Here is a 27,784-nt window from a genome sequence, read left to right as displayed (position 1 = left end):
CATTGTTCATCGCCATCGTACGTTCACCTAGCAATTTCGCGTCAAAGATTTTGTTCCCGAGACAAAACGGCTCGAGCAAGAGAATCCACGTATCTGTGTCAAAGAGGAATTTTTCTTTGAAGCAGGAAGTTTGGTCTTGTTTTCTTGTCTTTGTTTTTCGCATGAAGCACGCAGAAGCACTTCAATTAGCGTCGATAATGGCACTTGTATCGGACTGCGGGAATATAATTGTTACGGGCAAAGGATTAATTTCAAGTTAAGATACGTGTTGTAATTGGTCTTCGGCAGATGAAACGATCCTATATCGAATCGCAAGGAATAACAACGCATAGAGCAAATACGAATAATACACGGTGTTTGTATGGAACAAATGATCGTTTGACGCAGAGATGCCGACACCAACCACCTATATATGCCGCTATAATTGAATATATTTATATTTGCCATGGGGACATTATTGCGCTTGAACGTGTTTTATCCGATGCTTATAATGTTTTTAAATCCGCGTTGACCGAACTGCTTACAAAGCGAATTAATTAGCAGTCGACAATAACGAACAACAAGCACGTTATCGCTTTGTACGTTATCGTTATACCGTCGGTTCTTATTTGAAGCGTACTCGTTCGTAAAATATTACCATTTATGTTGCCGACGTTAGATGAGAAAAATACTTTTTGCTCGTAAAACCGATGGTTTATGCGTAAAAGTATTCAGCAATTTTTACCGGCAACGAGAAAAGCGTGGAGAGAGAAAAGATTTCTTTGGAATGCTAGCCAACTTCCGGTTGGCTTCGTTTCGTGAAAGCAGAATCTTTTATGTACTTCACCTGAACGGTCATACGGTCTGTACGTCAACTATCTGGCATCGATCGGTATACTTTGTTGTGTGGAATAACTCGAAATCAACTTGGGTAGTTCTGATAAACGCAACATCATCTTGCGAGGTAACAAAGACGAAATTCTTACTCTGATCTTCCGTTCAGTGACTCAACCTTTGAAGAACGTCCATGAGAACCGAAACACGCTCGAACATAGCATGTTGCTTTTCCGATTTCCAACGAAATCGCAATTCCACTGACGGCTCTCTGTAGCTTGTCTCGTCGAGGCAACACACACGATTCGTCAAAGAGACGGTCAAACGTAAATCGTAATGAGACATCGACAAACTGTGGTTACTGGCAAACGACAGTGGTACTCGACTCGTGTCCTGATACCTTCCGAATAAAGCAGTAGCGTCACGAACATTAATCGACGCGCATAAACATAATAGAGGATTTTCAATTTGTAAATTGAAAACGGCAGAACTAGGACGGAAGGGAAGAAATTCAATCGTTCAAGTGTAAAAGACCAAACGCTGACAGCACGGAGCACGGAGGTCTTGGAGTAGAACTTGTTATTTTTCTGATCAACCGTTCCCTTTTCGATGACGTTGACATTTTCTTATTTTCTCATTGCTTCAAAGTAGCTTCTGTAAACATCCACGGACGAATACGTGTATATCCTTTACACTCGCGTCTCGTTTCTTTTACGTTTGTCCATGTTTTCCGGTCTACCTGTTAGATGCAGCGAATCTAGGAAATCAAGGCTTTTGATGTTTGACTTCAAACACGTCGCACGAAGAAGCTCCGCCGAATTGTACTTCCGTTTGATACGTTGCCACTCGTTGCGCTTGACTACGAATAATCGAAGTCAATAATCAAACTGACGCTAATTAGCGCCGGTGATCTCGTTTCGAAGTATTGGTCGGGTAAATCGTCGAAGCGTTTGTTAAATAATTCGAAAGCAGCGGATTCGCAAGATTAGCGCAATGGCAGTTTGAGAGACGCAAGCTCGTTGTTCGAGCCCGCGAAGGTATTTGGAGCTGGAACAAACAGCCCAATAAAGGAATTAAACTGCGCTATTAAACGAACGAGACAACCAGCTTCTCAAGTAGGGAGGAAAAACTGTCGGAGATCGAGGCATTTAAAGTAGATCCGACGCGATTCAATCCAAGCACCGAATCTCCCAGGGGGTTAAGAATCCAAATAAATCCTGGCTCGAACGGAATAAGCGGATTATTCGACCCTAGTGTCGTCCAGAGACGCGACGCCAGGCTTCGTGCTGACGAAAAGGAAGCCGTTCAGTGGCGTCTTCGAAAATGTAAGGAAGCCACCGTAACCAGGATTGATCGATAATATTAAACGCGAATCTATTAATAACTGGTTACAGGTTACTGAAGTCGAAGCGTTATTAGAACGAAATTGCTATTCACAGGTAGGTAAGATCGGTTGTGCCAATTAGAGCACGATTAATCGGTTGTATGATCGGACGATCCTTACGATCGTCTGATGAAGTTTCTAATACCGATTCAATAGAAAAGAGAAACGTCGTTCCTATCTTGGAGTATAGAAGCAGCGAAGTCGTCAGAAGCTGGTGACAAACAGTTCCGTTACAGCGGTTTCATACGTGAAAGGTCGCGAAGCGGAGACGAAGAGAGGGCCAGACTGACCATGTTCGAGCGAAATTCACCAACGTGTACGCACGTATCGCACACGCACGCGATGTCCAACGTAACTGGCAGATTCACATCTGTTTACGAGCGTCGTGTATAAACAGAATGTGCATTGCCATGGTATAAAAGGCTAGAAAATACGTTGGAAAGTTGCAGTTCTCACTTGACCGCTTTATATACCATGAGATACGAGGGAGACACGAGGATCAAGGTACGGTATCGACGAAGAAATCGGATCGTGAATCAGAGAAAAGCGGGACACGAGAAATCAAGCAGGAGCAAACGATCAGAAACAAGAAAAATACCGGAGCGAGAGAGAGCGAGCGAGAGAGAGAGAGAGAGAGTTCTAGTCGGAATTTATTTTTGAAAGTACGTGAAAAGGAAAATTTGAGAAAACAGAACGCGAGAGAAGACGACCTTCTTAGAAATCGTTTCGATTCGTCTCATTACTTTATAAAAATATACTTAGATCATATATACATAGATGAGCATATTTCTCGATAAGAAAAAGCATCGTGCGAGACAAGCGAAGATATTACGGAACACGGTATCATGATTTCGAGAGTCGTATAATCGTGTCGCATATGGGATGCCGGACTGGACTGCTTATTATTCCGGGTTTGTGTCGAGTAATTAAAACCAACTGGCATTCTTTATACCGTGATTCTGCTCGTTCGTATTTGACAAGCTTCAACACTTGTTACAACATTACGAATGAGGTGTAATTGAAAGCTGCGAGTAACCATGCTAAAAATTATATTAGATCGCGTCGATTTGCGTCATTTTTACTCCCGTTTGTTCGATAATCTTATCGATATTTTGCGGCGAAGGGTATTCGGTAATTTTGTTTGTCATGATAAAGGAGCAAACAAAGCGAAACGCGTACAAACGAAACAAAGAGAATCGAATTTCAATCCACGATGAAACGCGAAACTTTTATTGGCTTGTGTATAATCGACGAGTCGAGACTGTTTTCGACGCGATAGTCAACGTTTGTGCGCTGACAATCGACGTAGTAATTGAAAATGGGACGTCTCAGATCGACGTTTTCGTTTCTCCTCTCTTTTTCGCTCTCTTTGTGCATCTGTCTCTGAGATTCAATTGATCGTTATAAGTGCAGCATGTATTCGATTGCTTTCATCATGGTGCAACCCGCTTTGACACGATTCTATACACAGTTCACAATTAAGGAATCGAATCGTACCTCGTTCCTGGCAATATCGAATACCTCGCAATCGTACGATTTAAATTCGTTGTCCGTGATTTACTATAGCGACTCGTTTTTCATTTGCAACGCGATCGATATCTTCAAATTAGTTCAATCTGCGATTCGTGAATAGTCATACGAAAATTGTAAAAAAATAAGAGATCGATGGCAGAATCACGTACCAATCCCGTGGTCGCTGAAAAATCAACCCGTTAAACGTCACCTTTTCCCACGTCGATCACGCGTAAATCTTCCAACGACCGATGTACCAGATCCGATCGAAGAAAAACGTCAGGTTACAAGGTACTTTCGAAGGTGACTTTTTGTGCCACAGGTCAGTATCGCCTTGACCATCACGTTGGCGCTCGGCCATCGATCACGAGCCGGCGTGATATCCCTGGAAGCGGAGGCTTTACACGGACAACAGGATCCAGTGCAGCACAGTTCACTGGCCAACTCGTACCTGCAGTTTCACGGGCCCGTCGAGGGGCCAGTGTTTGAGGTGAAAGTACCGTACGCGGAGAATCACGAGGACAGCTCGAACAATTTGCACGGAAACGAGCAACAGGAACACGGTTACGAGTTTGACTATGTCGCGCATCCGAAGTACGAGTTCTCATACGGCGTCGAGGATCATCAGACTGGCGATTTCCATGCTCAGAAAGAAACGCGAGATGGTGAGAGAGAGAGAGAGAGAGAGAGAGAGAGAGAGAGAGAGAAGCAACCGTTCGAGATTCGATATTCCTTTTTTTGTCTCCTTCGTGAGCGAGTTTGTTCATGCGAATTTTGACACGAAAACTCAAACACGATTAATAGAAGCGGAGGTATTTTGATCGCGAGAGTAATTTTCTCGTACACGCGTCATGAATATGTGGGAAGGATACGAATACCGGATAAATAAGTAAGGAGGACAGGCTCCGCGCGGTTTGGCTCGCGACCTCTACTGTATCCGCGCGGTCGAGTTATTCCTCGACGTTGTTATGCTAATAGAGTTATTTCAGGCGAAATTTCTCTGGCATTCAATTACGTTTCGTTACAAGTTCAACAATTGGTTTCGCGGCTTCCGTTCATCCGCGGCCGTTCCTTTCCGCAGGAAGCAGCGTGTCCGGCCAGTACAGCGTGAAGGAACCAGGTGGTAGCATTCGAGTGGTCAGCTACCGCGCCGACAAGGATGGATTTCATGCCGTGGTGCACACTTCCGGCAAGAACGACCACTCGGCTGATATCTACGTCGGTCAAGGCCAGCTTCCAGTTCACGATCACCAAACTGCGGCGCAACAGGAACAAGACATCCAAGATTACGTCGCCTCGTACACCACCAACGAAGGATATTGATCGTTTTGTGATCGATCGATCGTTTATCGTTTTGTACCTGTCTGTTACGCTTTGTTGTTTCATGTTTTCACTGTACCAAAGGCTTTCAACGTTGCTTATCATCCTGGAGATTGCCGTGGAGAACGTTTATATTGTAAATATAGAACATTCCTTTTAATAAAACACCATCGTATCAGAGTGGAACGTTTTGAAACCGACTCTCTTCGCGTTTAATCCGCGCGTCACGGTATGCTCCATCAGGCATCATTTATCCTGACATAAAATACAAGATGTCAAATGGATAAAGCGTTACGTAATTATTTGCGATCGAAAGGAAGGATAGTCGTCACGAAAGGAGGTCGATCATCGATGAAGCGCAACTCGGCTGCACCCGTGCACAGTCATACGCGGCACGTCGTTAAGGCGCGTCTCGTCTGATCAATTTGATACCAACGGAACGTCGTTATCGCGAGTGGATAAAGACAAAAGGAGAAAAGGAGCGAAATAGGGCGAGGGTGGTAGAACGGCCTGAGCGAATAACAGCAGAGAAGATAAAAGGAAGGCTCGTCCGCGCGCTAACAATGCCTCGAATGCATGCCGATAGAGGCAGAGGAGAGTGGAAACAAAAAGAACAGCGAACAGGCCGGCGAGTAGATAAGAGCTGGTAAGAGGCCGGTGCCGCGCTATGTCACCTTCTCTTGCGATCATGTTACATCGTTAAATCGCTAACGATCGAATTAACTCCGAACTTTTGCGACCAGTGAAATATTTGGCATTGACGTCGAGTGAAGTCGAAGACGCGAAAGAATGAAATCTTCGCGCGTAATCGCCCGGATGACGTTAGAGTTGCGTTAACAAACAGTCATATGGATTGCGAGATAAATTGGATAATTCGGTAACGTGGTTGTTTCTTGCGGAACTAGGCAGCTACTAATTACCCACGGTATCGTCGTAGCGCGATCATCCGATGGGTCGATGCCGGTGATCGAACATCGTCACACGATTTCGCTACGATGACGCGCAAAATACCAACTTCCTTTAACGTTGCATCGTGTTAACAAATTGCGGGAGTGGGAGGGAGAAGGGGAGACGCTCGCGTGTCGCTCCTTCGCAGCACCGATGCGGTTAATGAAGTGTCAATGTACTACGGAGCTCTCTCTTGCTCAACGGCAAACGTTATCTCCGGACCGAAAACTACGACGTCGTTCGCTCGCTCTGTTAGAGTCTGACTATCGCCTTAGATTTGAGCAAACTTTGATCGAACATCAGGACAATATATCGTAATTTTAACAAGACCCAGATCCCAATGATTAGTTGGAAATAGTGGTTCCTGATCGACAGCAGCTTGGATCTGCTTTGATGAAATCGCTCGATCTAGGAGTTTGGACAAATTTTGAATCATACCGCGTTGTGTACATCCGATTGGTAATGCTACATTGTAAATTACTATGTTTAGCCGACGAATCAATTTGACGCGATAAAGCAAGAAAGAATGGGGTTCGAACTAGAGTAAATTTGCTAACTTTCCGCTATGAAGCTAGTGTAAATTTGCTAACTTTCCGCCAAAATCAACGAAACGGATCGACGCAAATCTCTATAATTTTTGAAAAGTGAATATATGTACTTACATAGTATTCCCACACCGTGTATGTAAGTAGATAGTTCCCAATTTCCTCTCCGACGGTATCCGGTTATCGACGATAATCGTTATCCTGGAATACATCTGCCGACTAAGTTCTGGTAGATTCCAATTGAAACATCGGGTAACGTTCGTACGATTCGACATATGTATATATATCTCGACAATTTTTCAAACCGACACACGTGGAGTCGTTCTGTTGCAGGGTTCATTATTCCGTGTCATTGTTCCGAATAAAATTCGTGGTCGAATCGATAATCGTGCACACCAGTCGCGTGAAGCGCTTTCATGTTTGCAGAACCTCGATTAACGTAAGGCTCGTTTTTTTTTCCACGTGGTTCGCTAGCAAACTAACGAAAACAATGTGCGATCTGTTGAGTATCTTGAATTTACATTCGCGAACGAGATTACGCAGAGCGACAATGGCGAATTCGCGGTGATTTTCGGCGATAACGGTGCCAATATTCCAACGTAAATATTCGCCATGGCAAAACATGGTCGTCTCATGTTTCCGTAATAAATTTGACGACGCGCCACAGTGTGTTTAATCGCAGAGGAGGAATGTGGGTCAGCAGGAAGGCGATGCGACTGCCTGAAAAATCGTATAAATATATTATTCATAACCTTTTCATTGGCTCGGTTTATATGCTCACCGAACGAACCATGAAGTTAATCGAGAAACATTGTGAGCCCTGTGCGACATACATTGCGTATGTTCTAGATTGTCGGCTACCAGAAAATAATTAATAAGAAAATCGAGTATTATTACGATTACTGACGACCGATGATTCTGGTATATTCATCGCGTAGAATACACGACTCTGCAATTTATTACTACATTTGTATACATTTAGTAAATATGTTAGCTTGCCAAATGGTCGGTCACTGTTCCATTTGTTTAACATTCGGGGATTGAAATAAATAATGTTTTACATTGTGAGGGTAGGTATACATTCGATTCTCTCTTTCAGACAATTTAACGTGTTTTAGAGAAAACTTACAATCCTATTTTTATATGATATAGTTTGAATTAACACGACTCAAACGTCACTCCTAAGAAAAATTCTATTTGAATTGAATTCTTTGTATTCGAAGCTTTCTTTTACACTCCAATTTTGAATTATACTTTTCTGGGATTTAGTTATCAGCTGTCTTTTTTTCTTTCATTTTATTCTCTATTTTCGAGTCAATTATATACAATCTGATCTTCGTAATTTTGTAAGTGATAAATAAAAGATTAAATAAATACTAAACTAACATCTTGATATAATACGTTTCATAATTCGAAAGTGGCTCGATAATTGTACCGGGTTTTCGCCTTTAAATCCAATCTTCTGTTTCTTTCACGTGCAGTGTATTTTCCTTACACGTTTCTCTGTGCACGATATTTTCGAGTATTTCGCGTAAAAACAGAACCAAGTGCACGAATAGTTTTTCCACTACGCGAACGAATATTCTCATTTTCGATTGATCGATACTGTAGAATTATCAGCGAGAAAGAAAATTGAAATAAGGTGACATGCGGGTCGATGGCTCGTAACCGAAGCCGAGGTTAGAGGGCAAGCGGAACGCCGCGATGTGGACACCGGTCTCCCATTTCGACGCTGCAATTATAATGAATCAGCCAGCAAATGGACAGCGCGGTAGGAACGCGAGCGGATAATCAATAGGTTTGCCATTGGAAGCATAGAATGGCGGGACGGTCGTACGGCTGAGTGGTGTATTTCAATCGACCGGAAACGTTAGGAAGCCGTGGTCTGTGGCAATTTTGCGTTTCGTCCACCGTGCCCGCCGGTGACACTGTTAATTTGTTAACTGTTAATTTGTTCGGGCCGCGGCCAATCACATTTCGTCGAAGTGGTTGCAAAAACTTTGGCTCGCTGTAACGGTCGGTCTTTGTCATTCGGTACGATAACGGCAATTATTTTTGACCGGCTTGTTCCTGGCTCGTTTGCTTGACCAGTGACGAATGAATTTACTGTTGGCGACGCGATTGCCTTCTGCACTACTATGCCGTAGAAGTAACACGTTAATTCCACTGTTATCGCGTGCGACTAGTTACGTTTAGTTCCGGAGTTTGTTCGAAAGTAAGTACCGTTTGCATTGCTGATATTACATCGGAATGCACGGAACTGGATTGTGTACCTACCACGAACCAGGGTTCGGTAACAACGTGCTTTGCAAAAACACGCTGTCTGAACGGAATAGGATGAATTTTACTCACAATTTCACGGTATTACTCGCTTTGAAGCAGCATCTCCGTTTCCGGATGCAAGTTACATACATTTTTAAAGCGAAGTCTCAAAGGCAAGCAGCTTGTTGTTTTTTGTTCACTAGAAAATATTGAAGCGTACGAAGTAGCTGCGGGTTGTAATTAAAGGAAAAGAACCGCAAAACAGCAAAAACAACGACGCGAATACGAGTAAGAAGACGACAGCGTGATGTCGCTTCTCTCTGTCAAAATGAGAATAATGATGAATGTAGCCCGGAGTCACATCGAAAAGAACATAGCTCCGGCGACTAATCGCAACTTTCTCTCACGACAGAAAAGACACCAAAGAGGATGGATTTCAAATGTCAGACGCTGAAAGCATCCCTCCTTCACTGGATCCAACCCAGAGGGCAACAACGTCGTCAATCTTTCGAGCTCTGCCTACTAAGCTCCTTATAATGGAAGACGAATGTTATTTTTGGACCTGACGATCAAATACGTTGATATGACTATGGTATTTGACAAACGTTGAATGCAGGCACCGATCTTGATTGTAAGTTAAAAAATTAGGTAAAAGCAAAGAAGTAAGAGTGTTGTACCTACGATTCGTAGCATGTGCTATAATTTCCAGTCAAATACGTAATTCCTGAGGCACATGTAACTCAATAGTGTGCAGTAGGATCAACTTTGGAGCACCCATGAAATTTATTTATGAAAAATGCATATGCGCCACCAACGAGAGCACCGCAACCGAGTGTCGATGCAATAATATATTGTATACCGTATACCTTCCACTGGGGAACGAACACTGTGGAAGGAAAACGATGAGAGAGCAACCAGAAAGGACTGGTGAGCAAAAAAGATAGAGAAGGAAAAAGGGATCACGGTATGACCTATATTTGGCCTACGGGTCGCAGGGTAGAGCTATTGATTCAGTTCGCTCTTAAACACAGCCTCCGTTTCATTTCGTTCCAACTCTTTTGCTATTTCGCGATTACCGTTCTCTTTGCCACTCTTCCTCTCTCTCTTTCTCTCTCTCTCATTCTTTCTTCATTCTCCTCAAGTTTATTTATTAAACGGCTTGTTACAGCAATGTTGTACGTCGTGTATTTTCTTCGACATCGACGATGTTAGAACGTATACAGTTGTTGATTTGGGCAGTCTAGTAAAAAGTGAAGCGACACGGAAGACAAAACCAACGAAAAATTCCTCAGTTTTAAACAAGGCGCCGTTTAAACACCTTGCGATCGTCATGTTCTTAACTGGCTGAAACTGTACGAATCTAGAACTTGGCAAACAGCACAAGTACTGTTTATAGTCATTAAAAGCTAGTGGTGATAAAAAGGTTAAGTCTTTAGAACTATATATTATTCCGTAAAATAACGGGCTTTCGCTTTTTACGTTTTTCTCGTTTTATGCGACTAACATACATAGGAATTGTAACGAATCAGTTAAGACTTTTATACCGGACGAATGTCAGAATGGTAAACACTTTGGCCGCACTTTTCGCATTTCAAATTATATCGTTGAAACGATTCTACTGCATTTCATTTAGTTAAATTTAGAAACTCCTCGGTGCGGCATTATTCTCGCTTCGTGTTAACGTTAATGAATGTTTTGAACGCAGCTCAAATTACTTGGTGACTTTGAAATCAAATTCACGAATAATACAATATATAGTTTTCCTCCTTTGCTTGCGACATAGAAAACGATGTCCAGCCTCGAAGTTAAGGAGCAATTGCCAAATAAATCCAAGAAAATCACTTAACATCCCCTTGTATCCTTGGTGGATTATTGAAGGATTTGGCAGCGAGCATAGCTGAACGTGGCGCGTGACGACGCATATTCATCGACATTTCTATCGCTTTCTGTCCTTTGCTTCTCATCGCTTTCTTTCATCTAATCTTCTTGCGTCGTCTTATGGCCAGTTTTTACATTTCTCTATCGAGAACCGCCCCAGAGTTTGTTTTTGGACACGCGTCGAGTTGCGAACACTTGTTGTTGAGAGGGCACCCTTGCGAAACTTTTTCTTCGGATATTTTACGGTCGAACACTTTCTCTTCACGTAAAGCAAACTAAAAGCAAGGTTCAATGCCTGGAGGGCGGAACGTCGACTGACTGGAAATTTGTTCATACCTAGGAATAATTTTTCTCTTTAGAAACATCCCTAGACAGAAATTCGTAATTTCTTTTAGCAACTAACACCACAAGGTATATGGTGATATTCGATTTCATCGAAATTTATATTTAGATATTAGATATTGTTGTTTTTGATTCGATATAGATTGACAATTAGTGATATCGAATTTCAGAGCCTGGTCCGTGTATATTCAAGGCAATTCGATACGAGTCAAGTTTGTTTATCCAGCAATGCCGAAAACAGGCTAATATCTCACGTTCTCGACTAATGAAATAAAAAATAACAAGTGTATTTGCGCTTCGTTATAACAACATAACGTGGAAAATGCTATAATGCTCGAGCGGGATCGCGGTAGTGTATCGTCGTTACAAAGGATAACCGGTGAAGAGGATACGCGGTGCATATCAGTACGAGTATACGGTACACAGAGCGACGAAGCAACGCACGAATGCGTCGAGAAAATTGGGAATCGTTATTGTTGCGAATAACGCAACATCTCACGTTCGCGGAATCGGACTGAAAATAATAGTCGTAGAAAGAAAAACCGAAATCGGCGACGCGGCGTGCAGTATTCGTCTTTTCGACTTGGAAATCGGCCAACTTCTGTCTGGTCTAGATAGGTGAGCTAGCGAAGTATTCTCCTTTTTCCAGGAGCAATTGAATTTTTATATCTGCCGAGTGAGAAGTCAGCCGGTAAAAAATGTCGAATGACTCTGATAGCGGAGTAGAAGGTATAAGACGGAACGGAGACGCGTCATGCGTCTTACATGCTTGACGTTTACGACAAAGATTTCTCTTCTTTTCTCTGCTTTCCTCCCGCCTTACTTGTATTCGCTGGTAACTACCTCGGTCTGCGTAAAAGAAACAAAGATGGAAATATATTATAATAAAATCGGGAAGCGTAAAGTAGAAAGAGTCATAACGGGTAAAGAGGTTGGTTTCTCTTGTTTGCATTTGCTTAATTAATTTCGTCTGTCTCGTGTATTTTTCATCGTATAAACAATTCACCGACCAAAGACTGTTTACCGAACAGAAAAATGCGTCTTCCGGTGAGAAACTGCGAGTATTCAATGATAAAACGTGGGCGTACAATGAATTTTGAAAAGGAAACGAGCACAGAAGCGACATTGTTAAAAGGTTGGTGCAATGAGACGTATTAGTGGAGTGTAAAAGTAACACCTGTCTGATAAAGTGATCATTTGAAAAAGAATCTCGTGTCCCCTTTTTTCTTCCCTCATTCAGTTTTCATTCTTTTTCGCTTTACATTTACCTTGCTTACCTAGTCGTATATTTTCCTGGAACAAGCGAACAATTATTGCGCGAAAGTCCATTTATCAAAGCGTCTCCGCACTTGGAGATATTACAGGAAAAATTTCGCTGTTTTAACCGCCTATCACAATGTTTTTTCGACACCTTACTTTTTATACCTGCACGGTCGGACGTATCTCAGCGTTTCGTATTTGCACCGATTAACAATTCGATAGCCCTTTAGAAGATGTAATTGAGTTTACGGTACGATCATCGATTTTATTCGCCACAAGATACAAGGCATCCTGAGAAACGCGACACTCGAACAACAATTTAAAAAAGAAGCATTCAAGTTTGATAGCTCGCTACTAGATTCAAGGGTTCTTTTCTTGAAATAAATGTTGTTCGCATCGGAAATCTCGGTGAAGTGCTCGCGCAAAGGAATTAAATCTCTCGTTTTACTTTCTTCAAACACGAAATCAGGTTCGAATCTGATGGTACGAAATATCGAAGCGGCTCTCCACGATCCGACCGTCGCGTTGGTTGCATGAATTATTAATAGAGAGCGGCGCGTTTATTGCGGCAACAAAACCGGCTTAATTCTCCTCCTAGAGATGCGTCAAGTGGCGCGAAAATCCATGCAGCCCAGTGTGTTTTATAGTCCCGTCTCAGCGTAACTTTATCTTCACACTTACGTGCCGTAAAGCGGCAAGTCTTTGAGTTTGCGGCTGTGGCCAAAGTTTCTCTTGGAGTAAATAAATTAGAAACCTGCTAACGCACGACCAACAGATGCTCCTGCAGTTAAGTACCTGATGGCTCGGCTGATAATAGCACGAATGCTCGATCGTATCTGCTCGCAAATGAACTGTGCCTGCTCGCGGGTACTCGATTGATCGCCGCGGTTAATAGGCGATCGTCGAGTTACGGTCATCCTTCGTCGAGAGACACGACGATTAATCGACGGCGACAACCTCTACCAGATTTCTAGCCGCGATACTATTTATTGGTCGGAATAGAAATATACGAGAGACAGTCGTATCGCGTATTGTAACGTTTCGCGATTGCGGCGTTACGAAGTCAACGCGCTTCCCAAGTTGGCCGTACTATTTCAGCGGTAAAACCGCGAATAAAGGCAGAAGACCGAAAGCAGTCCCATAGACAAGCTCCGATCCGATATCGCGAATCCCTCGGCGAATATAGACGAGACGATGGTGTACATAGATTCGCACAGGGAGAAATGTATGCTGGTACAAGGATGAGGATTCGTACACGTTACATCGCGTGCCGCTCGTGTACACACGAACGCGCCTCTCAAACATACGGCTTGGCATTGTATTCAGCCGCATGCGGTGGAAGATTTGCGGAATTTCTAATCCGGCAAACTAGTCGCTGGTATGGTTGACAGTAGTTTGAGCGATCCGGCAGGTTCAGTGTGTCTCATTAGGAGACGTACACAACATCGACCAAGTTGAAGTAGGGAGACGAAACCAGCGACAGACACAAATTGGACCGTTCTGTATTGGGAATTGAAACCTCGTGCCGCATAACAAAGCCAATTTTGTCGCCAGGAAAGGCGCGACTGCGAAGGAATGATAAAAAGGGCGAAAGGGCTTGCGCAATTCATTCTCGGAATAGGGGTCGAAGAGTGAAAGGAAGTCGAAAGGGGAAAACGAAAAGTGTACGACGTTGTTTCGCTTAAAGTTATGGCTGTCTGTCGTCTTCGCAATATCGCGTGATAACTTAGAATCAAAAATTAATTTTGCTCGTGATCCGATCAAAAGTTTTACCGCGATCAGCAGTGGAGCGTCAACTTTATAAATTCGCCATCTTTAAGAGGAAAGTTTGTGCACACAGAGCGAAGTTAAACAACCCGAAAGCACCATATAGGATCGATCGTATTGCAATTAATGCAGCGAAGTTCCTGCGCAATACGAATAACAATAATGCGGACAACGACGAAATAAGCACGGTGTAGGTCAGTGATACAATCGTTGATTTTGCAAAGCAAGCATCCCCTTGGAAAGTTATTCGCGAGTATACGCTTTTCGCCATACGTCGCTGACTTCCGTTCGCTTTATCTCGAAATGATTGCCGGTTGGTCGGCAATTAATCGACAGCTGTACGAGTCCGTACAACGATACTCGGTTCTGCATGCTTAAAGTAAATTCGAAAAGTAAAAGGAGCGGAACGCGAACGAATGGCTCGAACGATACAATTTACGAAACGGGACAGCTTCCCCCGTGCGCAAACCGAATCGCGAATAAGATCGACTGACATGCTTCCCATTTCGAAATCCGAAATTCCCGGAAATTCTTACGCGTTCGCGTTACATTACGGGATTGAATCGTTCTTTGACTGCCTTTTCGAATGTTGCGCGTAGTTCGTTCATAAATTGTCTGTTCGACTGGCAAAGTACTATTGCGTACCGACCATTATTTTACGACGTTCCTATCTGTAATTTGACCGACCACAATTAATTATTCGATTTAAAGTGGTATCTGTTTCGCGATCTAGCCGTACAAAATTACTACCTCGAGCGTTCGTTTCCCCTGTAGAATTCGTTTTCGAAACGAGCCGGACGCTTATGTAATTCCGTGTCGGCCATCACGGAAACGAAGTTAAATCTTTCTTTCCCGAGCGGTTTGCATCTCGGGCTATATTACGAGATAACGATCGTACGCCGTTTATTACACGGCCAGTGGCATTGCAAAATATCAGACTACGTGAAATATGGCACGCAATTGTTGTTCTCCGATAAGCAGGAATTAATTTGCCATGAAACATACTCGACGAACGAAAGACCAGAAATTTATCGAATCAATAATCGCGTTCGCGACGAGCTGCTTGATTTATAGTCGATTAATACTATCGTTTGCTCGATACGTGCTATTATCTTGAGTAAATAATTAGAAACATACGGCCACGATGCATTTTGTAGAGGCTTGGCATGCTTCTGTAATGTTAACTGCGATAAAAATAGATTATACGACACATGCAGACGCGATCACGCGAACGCGTATTTCGTAGCTATCCCGGGGGACAACGCCTCGTCAAAGTCGATGCATACCGCTCGAAACTTTCTCAACACGTTTTAATTATCCTAACTAATTCTATTTCAGGCTATTCCAGATTGTAAGTAGTATTACTGTACGATGTACGACGCGATAGAGACGCGTCGGATCGAGTGGTGTTGAAACGATGTGAAGAATTTTCAAGGTGTTGGGGAAATTCGAACGATTCGAAAGTTTACATAACCCTTTGTCGGATGTTCGGTTTGCGGAGGAAAGCCAGGTTATACGGCGGCACCGACGGGGCGTCGAACCACCCGATCGGCCAGAATATAAAGCACACTGGACGATAATAATTTGGCGCGGTACCAAAGTTGGGGATTCTGTTAGCCGGCCCGTACTGTCATCGTGGAAAAAATACGGTCACCAAACATACGAGGAAATCCGAACGTCGCGCCAGCCGCTATTCACCGCAACTTCCAGCTCCGTGTTTTCGCACTGAAGGTTGGATTTTTGTTCCCTCGTCTCTCCTTTCTTGAACATCCGTGAATCGGCTTGTCCTGTCGAATAAAGACCGCGGTACTATCGTTGCAACAAAAAATGGGGCGCAAGTGCACTCTGTCCCACTATTAGCAGATTTTTCGTTTTTCGAAGCTTTCACGGCCGAAGGATCGGACGTGTTAAGCTTCCGAATAATTAATAAATTTGCCAGAATAAATATTTAATATTTAATGAAACCGCTGAGCGTACGTATGATCGAAGCTGAGAAGGATGGGTAATGGAGCGGAGAACGGAGGAAAATCCGCGTAATCCTCGTAAGGATTGAAATAGTATGTATAGCTGCTCCCCATAGGGATGGAGGAGGACATTGGTTTACGGAAACGGATTTTCGTTATCGGCATAACGGCCCGGAGTTCGACCTGCAGGGTTATCTTATTCGAGGTTGCCGAAGCCTCCAACTCTTGCGTTTCCATATCGCATAAAATGCGAGAGCATTACTTGGTTGGAATCCCGGGTAATAGACAGTAACGAAGATCAGTGGAACATTAACGGAGACTAGCAAAATATTTGAGGGTTTTCGCGAGCGAAAACTGTACGCGGTAACTCGGTACTCGATATCTTCCAAATAAAATCTTTGCCGCGATATATTCGCTACCATATATGACACACGCACTCTGTGTATATTTTTTTTAGAGCCGTTTAGTACACGATATATATTTAAAAGTGATCACTTTTCGTTTGTTAGGAGTAAAAAAATTATTTGAAATTCAGGCGAATATGTCATTTTTATACGATAATATTGCTTCATAGGAAAATATACGTATACGTATAACGATAATCGTACTGTAACGTAAACAAACTCTGGGAAATATTCGCGATCAATAAAGTATTAATCTGCACGATGTAAAATGACTTTTGCAATTTTTTCTTTTTTTTTTTTTATTTTGCTCGCAGCACTCTGCAAATTTCATACGAGCGGCATCGTTCGATTTGTCGCGTTATTTTTCCCAGTGCCGGTCTTATTTTTTCGTTTCACGCAGGACCAGATGCACGGTTTTAAACTGTTATAAAAATCCGCGTATTTCGCTTGTCATGACGCACGCATGCATATCTCGTGGTTACGAATGGGAATGTGAACATGCAAATATGGATCACAAATATCGAAGCATACCAACGCCAGTATTTAAATTTCACCTGACAATATTCGGCATACCGTTACTAACTTTTTATATGGCGAATACATTAGCTGACATTTAAAGGGAAATTACTGGGCTATTGCAGAAAGAGCAGCTTTCGAGCTAACGTGGAGGCTCAGTACTCATAAAAGCTACTACGTTCGATACTATAAAATGCGAATATATACCTAACAAAAGAATATTGGAACGAAAATTATGATCGCCGCGCAAGCTTCGTAAAACGTGCGCAGCTTTACCACGGCGTGTGACACGCTTATTCATGGCATTGCATAAACTGTATACGTTCGTAGCCGTAAAGAATGCGTCTAGTTCTGCCGTAATCTACGGCAACGTTTCTCGTCGTTGCGAACAACTTTTCTGCCGGGCGGAAATGAAATCATGGCCTATTATGCGCATGGTAAAATACTCTTTCGTATTCACAACTGTTTCCTCGCTTTCAATTACTCTGTCCCGTAGTATAAAACGTTTCGCGTTTCAAAGGGAAACAAATTGCACGACGATGATCCCAACATCCGTGGCCAGTAGCATCAGAGATTTATACAACGTGTAACTTCCTTCCTCGCCTCGAAACTTGTCTCGATTTCAGCGAACAAACATCTTTAATTTTCTTTTGCTAATGACGAAAAAGCGGAGCAACAGATCAACACGGTTTATCTTGGTCAGTGCGAAAAGTTTGACATTTTTGCTCCAGCTGTCGGGAGCTTGATCTAAAGTCTGAGATAATATCGGTCGAGCTTCAAGGTGGAATTGGACTCCCGGGGTATGCCGGAGTAGATTCCAACGAACCGTCGCGGCATGATGGCACGCCCGCAATGTCTAATCAGTGCCAACTCAATTTCCTGGCGCGTCTATTGTCACTTGATTCCAGGCGCGTCTCATTGCCCTTTGTATGCGTGCGTGTGTTGGCGCCCTTTGTTAACGATGCACTCGAAACGCTTCGAATCGTTGGGCGCATACGTTGAAAGTTTTAAAATTTTGTAATCGCTGGAAATTGAAGTTTCACAAGAACTTGCAGACGTTCCCTCGTCTCGAATGTATCTCGATAAATCTCGAGTTCCTTCGCATGATCGATTTCTCTGATCTCGAACGCTCGAATTTCTCGAGAGCTATTCGAACTATCGATTTCCAAGGAACCATGTGTTTGAGATCCTTAAAAAGTTTCGAGTTTTTGCACACAGTTTGACATTTGCTAAAAAGTCGATCGATCTTTCCCAAGACCCAATCTCTCTTTCACGAGTCTCTTGCTGAATTCGAAAAACGTCTTGGTAGACGTTCAAACTTCCACTGAAAAGGATCAAATGTTTATTAATATCTCTTTGCGCGCGCGGCTACCTATCCGCTTCTCCAAACTAAGTTTTCCTAGTCATCTTACGCCTAGCTCTTTGGGGTTTCAAGAATGCACGAAGTTCGTAGCGAATGCATGAACTTGCGTCAAGTACCGTATTCATTTAGACCGTTAAGCTGATGAATTCACGGATAGTCGAGATTCTTGGACACGTGCTTCCGATTTATTCATGTACATGTTACGTGACGAGTAAAAATTTTCGGCTACGTATTGGAACGTCGTTTGTTTGCTGAATCGACTAAATTAGCGACTGATTTGTATTTGACTTCAATACGATGTATCTATAAATAGTAGATAACAATAGTAGTAATAATAATAGTAATAATAGTAGATAAATAATAAATAAAAGTTTCTTTCGTTTTATGAGGAAATAATAGACGAACAACGTTTTTTGTTTTATATTATTTTGTCGAATTACGTACGATCCATTTTGTTCTGTTGAGATAAACACCACGACGTTTCACACACTTGGTTTCACGTTTGTACGAAGGTGCACTGTTGTAAAAAACACGTTTGCGAAAAAAAGACACTTTTCCGACAACCTAATATTTGAATTTTTATAGAAATATTTGCCTTATTTTCCTGTAATACACGTATTTCCGAGATAACAATTAATGATAGCGTATCAGCGGTTTAGCCGAGCTCGTTAACTGGTTTTTCCTAGAAAATTATATTTGATGGAGATGAGAGGACTCGCGAGGTGGTCGCGTACTTTCTACCGAAAAACGTATTCAGCAGGTCGTACCATAGCAATATTTTTTTTTTAATGCAACGTTGATAGCGAACCATCCCGATTATCTCGTTTCTTCTCGGATCAATGCCACTGTTCTTTACTCTCTAACGTTTGATTACTCCAGATTCAATTTCATGGGAAGACTGTCATAATATTTAATCGGTTCCGACTCAATTTCCCGGCTATGTGTCTATTATCGGGCAATTTTAACAGGGTCCGTGCGTCTTCCACGCGAGCGCTTCTAACTATGAAGCGTTGCGTGAGTACAGACAGTCGGGGGTGAGTTTGCGCTGCTACCGCTGAAGGGACATCGACTATCCCGGGTAACTTGGTCGTTTCTAGCCCCTGAGTGTCTCGAGCAAGCGTTACAATGCCATCCGATATCTTCGAAAAGCTGTCTGGAGGCGGCAGAAAAGGGTCGCTGGATTACGCGTGTCATCGGTTATTTATGATTTCCAGGAGGAATATTTCCTTCTGCCCTGTTCGAATGGATCTCGCAAGCCGCAGGTCGTTCTTTTTTTATCAAATTTGAAATCTCCGTCGGATAACAATAAAAGTACCATTGGTTTTTTTTTTATGTATGGCGTAAGATTCGAAGAAGCTTCTCAATTTCGAAGGAGAGACACGAGAATTATAAGTAACGTAAAACTTCTCAATTTTCTCTGAAATTCTTTCTCGAAATTAGATGGCAAACTTTGAGTTTTCGAATATATTTTTTCATCCGCAGCTTGTTGATATGGAGGACGTGTGAAAAATCATGTCACGATCAAACTCTATTTCAGATAGGAATAATACATTATTCAGAGACTTAACGCGAATCACCGTGCTCCGCGCAACAGCAACAGCCAGATACGATGTGGCGACGTGTATCGTGTTCTATCTATCGCGTGCAAAAGAATTGATAAAACACGCAAACATCGTAATTTTAAATGAAGAAGCGGGATTAAGGTCAAGGGTGGAGGTTGGTGTCGTGCCGATAGAAAGCCGCTACGAGAGGAGAAACGAAATTGCTAAGATTACTTTTCCGCTTGCTTGACCCTCGTTGCTCTCGGACATTCTACCTAAGGTACGGCTCTGAATAATATAGTAATATCTTATCGATAAGCTCGGTATCCATGAAGGATGAAGGCGGAAAACCTCTACGCCGAGAAATTGTACATTTCTACATGACGTGCGAAACAATTTTTTATCGAGTTTGCGATCTGCAGTTAATTGGTTTGATCGATTTTGAGAAATTTCTGTTTACAATGTGAAAAGGAAAATTCATATGCGCAACAGCTTGTATCGTACCCTGAGTCTACTCGACAAACTTAATCGGCTGTGCGTCCTCCATACGGTCGACCATAAATTCCAATGGTACTACGTACATCGTACTCGATCCACGTCGTTAAATCGATACGCAGCCTCCGTTTATAATGCACGACCAGCTCGTATCTTTGTCGACAACGTCGCGGCAGACTAGTAGTCACTGGCTTCGAAAGCCGTGTATAAAAGTTCGATGAGGCGCCTACAATTTTCGTTATCTCGCATCTACTCTCGATGGATTATTGATCGCTCGGTTGTTACACGACGGCGTTACACTCAGCTCTATGTAACGCTCTTGACAATGTGGAGTGAGACATAACCGTCTGCTGTCCTTAGAATAGAAGCAATTTTTCGCATCGAAACGATTAATAATTTAATTTCTGTGGAAAGAACTTCGCGAGCGGCTCTAACTTCTCGTTATTCTTTTCCTATAACTCGTCGTGTGAACAAATTCTGGTGTATTGTTATCGATTGAACGAAAGTGAGTAATTCTCACGAGAGAATCAAATCCATTTTTCGATAGATCAAGCAGTTAGTCCTTTTCGAAGGAAAATGTCGACTAACAAAATATTATTTACGAGAGGCCAGTCCGATAAGCATCCACAGGCTTTACTCGATTTCCATAGAACGGTAGAAGTAACTTCCGAATCATACAGCGACTGTTATATTTGGTAGCTTTAGCGTAGTCTCGGAGGATTGCGAGTGAATTGAACGCGATTGAACGTCCCTCGAGCGAAAGCGAGACGCGTTCACAAAAATACGAAGACAACCGCTGACAGGCGGCGATCTGCTGAAAATAATGACGTAGAAACGATCGTTTATCAACGCGAAACGTCAGGCGAGACGTATGACAAACGTGGATCGCGAATGAAATACCGCGGCTCGATGGAGGAAGCACGAAATTACGCGAAATTACCCAATATTACCGAGGAACACGCTAAGCAGTGGCCGTCCCGACCGAGTCTACACCGTATACCGTACCACCTGCCAGGTGTGCCTAACATCCAAGTGTTTTCCTGCGTGGTCGGAAGCACGGGGCCTTAAATCAGCTCGATTATCGCGTATAGGATATTGTAGCTGGCGCTAGATCCTAGCCTCCCGGCTACGTCCAGCCATTAGAGAAGCAGGAAGTCGGCCATTACGTTATCGTGCAGTTCGTTCACGGAGAACCAAAAAGAAAAGAGGTTTGGCTCCAATCTTTCTTCTAGATTGTTGTGCTACACCGACATCGTAATATTATCAATATTATATTTTAGAACTATTAATCATATACATTCTCTGCGTTCGGATACTTATTTATCTAAAGGAATTTACGAGGCAAATGTCTCGAAGCTAATATTATTCTATAGAATATTCTGAGAAAAATGATAGCCTCTGACGTATAGCAAAGTTATATATTAAAGTATCACGTAGCAGCGCTGATGGACGAATTGTACGGTGTTTAAGTTTGATAAGTCGATCAACGGCTTAAATAGTTCAAATTTTCCGAACACTAAAGAACTTTTTTTCTCTCTGGGATAAAATTCAATCTCGGAGAAGTTTGAAAACATTCGACAAATTTAGGTACGTTCGTACTTTTGAGAAGTCAATCGTGGAAAATGCATCGAAGGAACAGCTTCCATTTTAAAGGAGATCGACGCTCGCTGGCAGTTTTGACTGGTCTCGATAAACAGGAACGGCCCGGACGAGCGATCATTTTTCTCCTGATGAAAGAACGTGGATAATCTTAAGAGAGGGTCATAATTACAGTCGCATGGAGAAATACTTTCCCGGAACGATTGTCCCGGCGTCAAGACTTAATCGACTTTGCCTTCTTCTGTTTGTCGAACGTCGATTGAGATTTCTGTAGGAAGTGGGACGATGAAATCCCCTTGGATAATGTCGTGGCCGATTAAAAAGAGTCGAGCGTAAAGTGTACCCTGCCGCAGGGATGGATTTTTTACTTGTTAACTAACTGACCTCGATTCCCGTGTATATCTTGTATCATTTCGCTCGCGTTGATAAACGATATCTTTCGCGAAACGAGAGAATGCTACAATCTTTCTGACAAGTACGCTTGTTTGGGCGAGACGTGTTTCGTTCGTTTTATACGAAAAACTTGTCAAGAGAGCGCGATCAGTTTTGTAAAACAACGCGGCACCAGTTACCCAGTTTATTTACAAAAATTGCGCTGCGATTGCCGCGGGGGAATAAAGCGAAGAAACTGACACGTACGACAATTTGCGAATTCGCGCGTTATTTTGTACCCATCGCATAATAGTTTTACCCACCGCGTCAAACTCTGTGTTCCATGTAACCGGTTGAAAACAAAAGTACGTATACCGGGCGATCTGAAATATCGGAAGTATATATTTGTACAATTTCCAATTATAGAAATAAGGCGAATTTTCTATATAGTAGAGTTTGAGTTCTCCAAGTACAACGTAAATTGACGGCGACAGTGAACAAGATTAATAAGAACGAACAAGAAACGTATCCTTATGCGTGGAAATTTCTAATACCGTCTTATTGCCGCTATGTAATTCAAGTATTTGTCATTCATTATACATTCCCCTTGATAACAACTGTCTTTCCGTTCCGTCGTTTCAGAGTCGAAAACTCGCTGAACAATCTTAGAAATGCAACGTTATGTCAGAGTTTGTGTAATGAGTTAATAAGAAGTCTTAACAACTTGAAGGTACGAGCACGCGTAACACGTAGAAACGGTAATTAGATGCAACTCGAACTTGTGTATATCCTGTGGATTAGTCGTTGGTTTGAAGTTTAAACGAATGCGCCGCCTAATGTTTAATTTATTTCCATCCTTCTATCGGGTCTCTGAGAGACCGCTCGCCTTGCGATACTATACGAGATGCGTGTAAAATGTATAATCAAGCAACGCTTTATAGACGTATAACAGCAACGATTTTTTCCTGCACACGTTTTACGTTGCAGGACTTCCGAACGATATCTGAATTTAGTTCACAGACAACGATGCAATTCCTCGTAAAAGATAACACGAGAATAAAATCCGAAATTGTAGCATCATAAATTACGGTCCACCACGTCGAGCGAAAAATTTAAACACGGAGAACCGTTTCAATGTGGCTGGTTCTTTTTGCGCGGAGTGTAGTTAAATCCTCATGTCGAAACTCCCGAACACGTTACAGTCTCGGCAAAAATATTTAACAGCTTTCTTTTGTACCTCTATGGATCCTTTTTACAGCCAGTCAGGCATTCGCCAAGTTCCGGCGCACAGAGTAATCCGTACGTGTTGCGTTTAGATGTGCGAGGCTAATTGCAAGCTTCGCGTACATTTTTTCAGTCAAGGAAACATCCTGCGGCGGTAGTTAGGTCAGAGCGTGAAGAGCGCAGACTGGTCGGTCCTGGTGGTTGTATCGCGGAACAGTTTTTGTTCAACGAACAACTCGAGTTCGAAAAACATGAAATTCCCCGTTCCCGTGAGAAAGCAGCTCGTTTCACGGAGAGCGCGTGTCCACCAGCGTATTAGCAGACAGAACGTACTAAATTCTTTCGGTATCCTCGCTGCGACGGTGATTCTCAGGCGGCAGCTACGAAAAGAGTGCATCCATGTTTCATTTCCATCTCTATCTGGGACGCTGGTGCGAACCACCATCTCGTGAAAGGTTACATTTTTCGAGCATAAGTTTTATCCTTTTTATTCGCAGTTGCTGTGCAAAATCGTATTTATGATTTTACGAATTAAAATTCATAGAGGCTCTCGAGGCTTTATAAGAACCATGTTCTTATAAATATCTATAAAAATTAGCTCTCTAATTTGCCAGAACTTTCACCGAAATGTCAATCAGGGAACGAAGAATCGGTTAAAGTACTTTCCCATCTCGTGTTTCCCAGACCACAGGAAATTCGATAAACTCGATCGCTCGCGAAAAGATAGAACATTCATCGAGTAGCCGGAAGCGTCTCGACGATCAGACATCCTGGCGACGGTACTTTCTTCCCTCGCGTATACTCGCCGATTATTTCGAGCCGCAGTGTTATCCTCGGTCCTGTAAAGCTGCACTCGCGAACAACGGGTAGCGCTTTTGTTAATCGTAGTTCCGAACTGACGTCTAGTGGTGAGGCATACGGCAGATGTTGTGTTGCTACGTCGTTACGAAATGTCCACGCTGATTAATCGCGAACGACGAGGACCCTTTGCGTCCGTAACTGTCGGCTGCAATCGGTTCTACATGCTCGTTGGCGCAGACGCGATATTCCAGTCGTCGCGCTGGCGATAAATTAAACGATTGTATTTTGCTGTCTCTCTCTTCCTAAAACTTGTCGAATCTGGTGTTGAATTCTTCCGAGAGAAAATGCTTTTGATGCATGTTGTTTACGAGCCTCTGCAATGCTCAGACACAACAATAAACGAAATATGAAACGAAAGACACGCAAATACGGGTCTCGTAATGATAATTCCGATAATTTGTATGTTTCGAAAGCTAAACACATCGTGTAAACAGCCGGCATCTTGATGAATTTTAATTTGCAATAAAAGATCTCGAGCAAACGGTTTCCATTTGATGTACGCCATTGATAAAGACATCAAAGAATTATTAACGGAGTAAACCGAATAGTTTATTAAGCTTGAACACAGAGGTGCAAACAAATACAAAGAAACAGAGCTCTATGAGGTTCGGAGAATACCAGGCTCTATCCTATTCTATTTTCTACTTATTCGTTCATCGTTTGTTTGCGTTTCACAATATCGTCGATATACCGTTGTCGTAGAGAAACGCAAGAAGAACAAGGAACAAAATGAAGAAAGCGAGAGATTTCTTCGCTATTGGGAAGCTTTGCGAAACGAAGAAAGTTGGTGAAACGCATCAACGGTTTTCAGAAGCTATGTGTTATAGTTTTATCGTTTTGCGAGCAACGAGTTGAACTCGATTCTCTTTCAACGGTGCTAACGAATAAACGAAGCGTATAAATCGTTGACTTTAATCACTCCCCAGCGAAATACTTAAGAGAAAGAAGTGAGCTGCACCACATAACTGCGGCTCTTCCGGCAGAATAGATGGCAGCCATATTGCAAGACAGTAAAGTTGATATAGTGGTCGGGTCCAACTGAGGCTCGCGTTACAAAGGATAACACGAAAGCGAACAAAAGTTTGGAAAATGCTCGGAGAAAATTATGGCTCTGTTTCTCCTAACGCTAGCATCCTTGCGAAATGATAATTCAAGTCAAAGAAAAAATTCTGCTTCCGTTGTTTCTACACGAACTGAAAACTTTTTACGACACAAATGAGCGAAATGAAGTTGTTATTACTGGAAAGACAAGGGAAATTTCTTCGCTTTGTACGTCAGTGTAAAAATTCAACTCGTCGTCGTTTGGTTCCGCGCGTCTCGTTACAACGTGAAATTTTTACGTAGCGCAGCAAGACCTAGACGCACATCGGCTATGATTCATCGGCTACCTCGGGCTCGTTCTCTCAAGGTTGTCAACGTAACTCGTTAGCGGAATAAAACGGCGGCAAATACAGAAGAGAGGACTGATCGTTTAAAACGCAACGTAAACACGGTCCAATCAAAGGTTATGGGCCATTAGGCAAGAGAGAAAATTGCGCTGCGTATGCAGGCGCACGCGTCCGTTTGCTAATCGGTCGCGCGAGCCAGCTCACGTGCTCGTCCGACCGTGAAATCTTTTCGCGTCATTGGTCGCTAAACGCGTATAAATCACTGGCGTTGGTCGTCGACAGCGCTTTCCACTAAGTTACCTGGAAATTACACGGATCGTTTCCACGGTGTATCGCGCAACGTTGGCGCCGCTGGCTGTCAGAAAAAATGCCAACCATGCTGAAAAATATACCGTATCGGAGACGAGCGCTGTCAAGAGAAAGGGTTTCCGCTTGGCCTTTACCGAACCACTGCTCGGGTTCTGTGAGGGATACGAAGGATACGTCTTTAATAGCAAAGCATACAAAATTAAGTATGATCGCACAGGATGTTCGAATGAAATTTGAAACCGAGTCTTCCATCTTCATAACCGAAGTTATTCAGGCGAGTCGATGAATTGCTGTTTTCTAAAGCTGTATGCTTCAAATACCCAATTCACGTAATCGCGTATTCAGTTGGTCCATAACGATTTTGCAATAGCTTTCCTATTTATCGCTATCGGATAAAGTTTCAAATTGTGTCGTGGCATTTAGCGCCTCTCATTAACTAGCATGGAAAAAGTTGCCTCTCTTTCTTTGTCACTGGGATCAGGCTTCTCGTTGTTCATTTCGATCCATTCCTTCTACCCTTATAACGGTATCCCCGAGGCGAAGGAGATTGGTAGCTGGTAATAATGAAAAGTCATAAATAAAAATTACAAAGAGATCCTCTCAGCGAGCAAGCTCCATAGTAAGCGTCATAGGAAAAAAGGCAGGTGAAAAAAATAGACTCTGTATCAGGCAAACTTTGTTACTTTGCCCGTTAGTTCGTCTTGCGACTCCCTACTTCCTTTTTCTCTGTTTCCTCGCTTCTTCGGTTAAACAACGACTCTGCCTATCTCCTCTGTTCGCGTTCTCCTGTCTCTTCTTCCACCAGCAACCGGTTCCACTGCCATCGTGGGAACTTGTTAGCCATGTATTCTACCTTAGAACTTTGCACTTCGTGGCAACGTGCACGACCTGTATGCATCCTCAAAACTTCTCGCGATGAATCGATGAACAACGGACAATGGAGAACTTTCAAAGCTGGAAATCAACTTTCAATTATCGTATACAACTATAAAAATGTGAAACTCGAGACCGTAGAAACTTGCATTAGACCTGAAAAGTTATACGATGAAACATTTTGTGTACGTCATCCGATCACGATGTTTGTCATGGAATTTTCCTGTTATCGATTGTACATATTATGCTTTGTTAAGCTCTTTAAGTCAAAGTCTAACAAACGTAAATTCTTGTGCTAATTGTTTCTGCTTTGTGTTCCCTTCACAAACAACCTGGGATGGCGAAGAAATAAAAAAAGAAGAGCTTTGTGGGATTAGTTTGACTACGAGAAAATGTCCATATAAGAGGCGGATAGACACGAATTTCTGTTCAGTCCGATGGTTTTACCTCGACAGATGATCCAAAAGCGACACGTTTGATCAAACCGTGAGTTTCACGCACGTCCAATTAAGGTCGTGCGCAGACGTCCTGGACGCAGGATAAATAAACGAGAACACAAGGCGAGCGACGAGCTGCGGACGTAGGGATGGAGTAACGGTGAAACAAGGGGACAGAGAAGTGGCGAGAACCGTGTATTTACAGGATTTCATACGGCCATTAAATTCCCATTTGCCCATCGATCGGTATTTTCTACCGTGAGACCATAATTCGCGCTCCAACGTATCCGTATATATCCGTGACGACAGCGGCGTCGACAATCCTTGGAATTACGTTAATTGAATTATCACCGGCAAGATTGCATTTCCAGGACTATCTGCAACTATTGCGCGCGTTACGGGGAGGT

At 42.8% G+C, this 27,784-nt stretch overlaps 2 protein-coding genes and 1 long non-coding RNA gene across 4 annotated transcripts in view; 2 read left to right on the top strand and 1 right to left on the bottom strand.

Annotated features, from left to right (window-relative positions):
- Positions 1 to 27,784, top strand: part of LOC138183027 (zwei Ig domain protein zig-8) — a 141,256-nt gene that overhangs the window by 58,455 nt on the left and 55,017 nt on the right. The window lies entirely within an intron of this gene.
- LOC138183029 (uncharacterized) overlaps positions 1 to 27,784 on the bottom strand; it is a 116,087-nt gene that overhangs the window by 56,921 nt on the left and 31,382 nt on the right. The window lies entirely within an intron of this gene.
- LOC138183028 (uncharacterized) lies at positions 1,592 to 7,372 on the top strand. 2 transcript variants are annotated; one of them, XM_069119547.1, is made up of 4 exons: positions 1,592 to 2,138; positions 2,208 to 2,701; positions 4,032 to 4,374; positions 4,791 to 7,372. In XM_069119547.1, the coding sequence occupies exons 2-4, from the start codon at positions 2,672 to 2,674 to the stop codon at positions 5,030 to 5,032; spliced, it is 615 nt and encodes a 204-aa protein (XP_068975648.1). In that variant the 5' UTR covers positions 1,592 to 2,138; positions 2,208 to 2,671; the 3' UTR covers positions 5,033 to 7,372. The 2 variants fall into 2 exon arrangements, with proteins under 2 accessions (XP_068975648.1, XP_068975647.1); XM_069119546.1 differs by having other exon boundaries at positions 1,592 to 2,701.

Source organism: Bombus flavifrons, chromosome 9, assembly GCF_040668555.2.
Source record: "Bombus flavifrons isolate JBK064 chromosome 9, iyBomFlav1_principal, whole genome shotgun sequence".
Taxonomy (NCBI): Eukaryota; Metazoa; Arthropoda; class Insecta; order Hymenoptera; family Apidae; genus Bombus; species Bombus flavifrons.
Note: the sequence above shows the minus strand (reverse complement) of the source record. Positions and strands in the feature narration are given on the sequence as shown.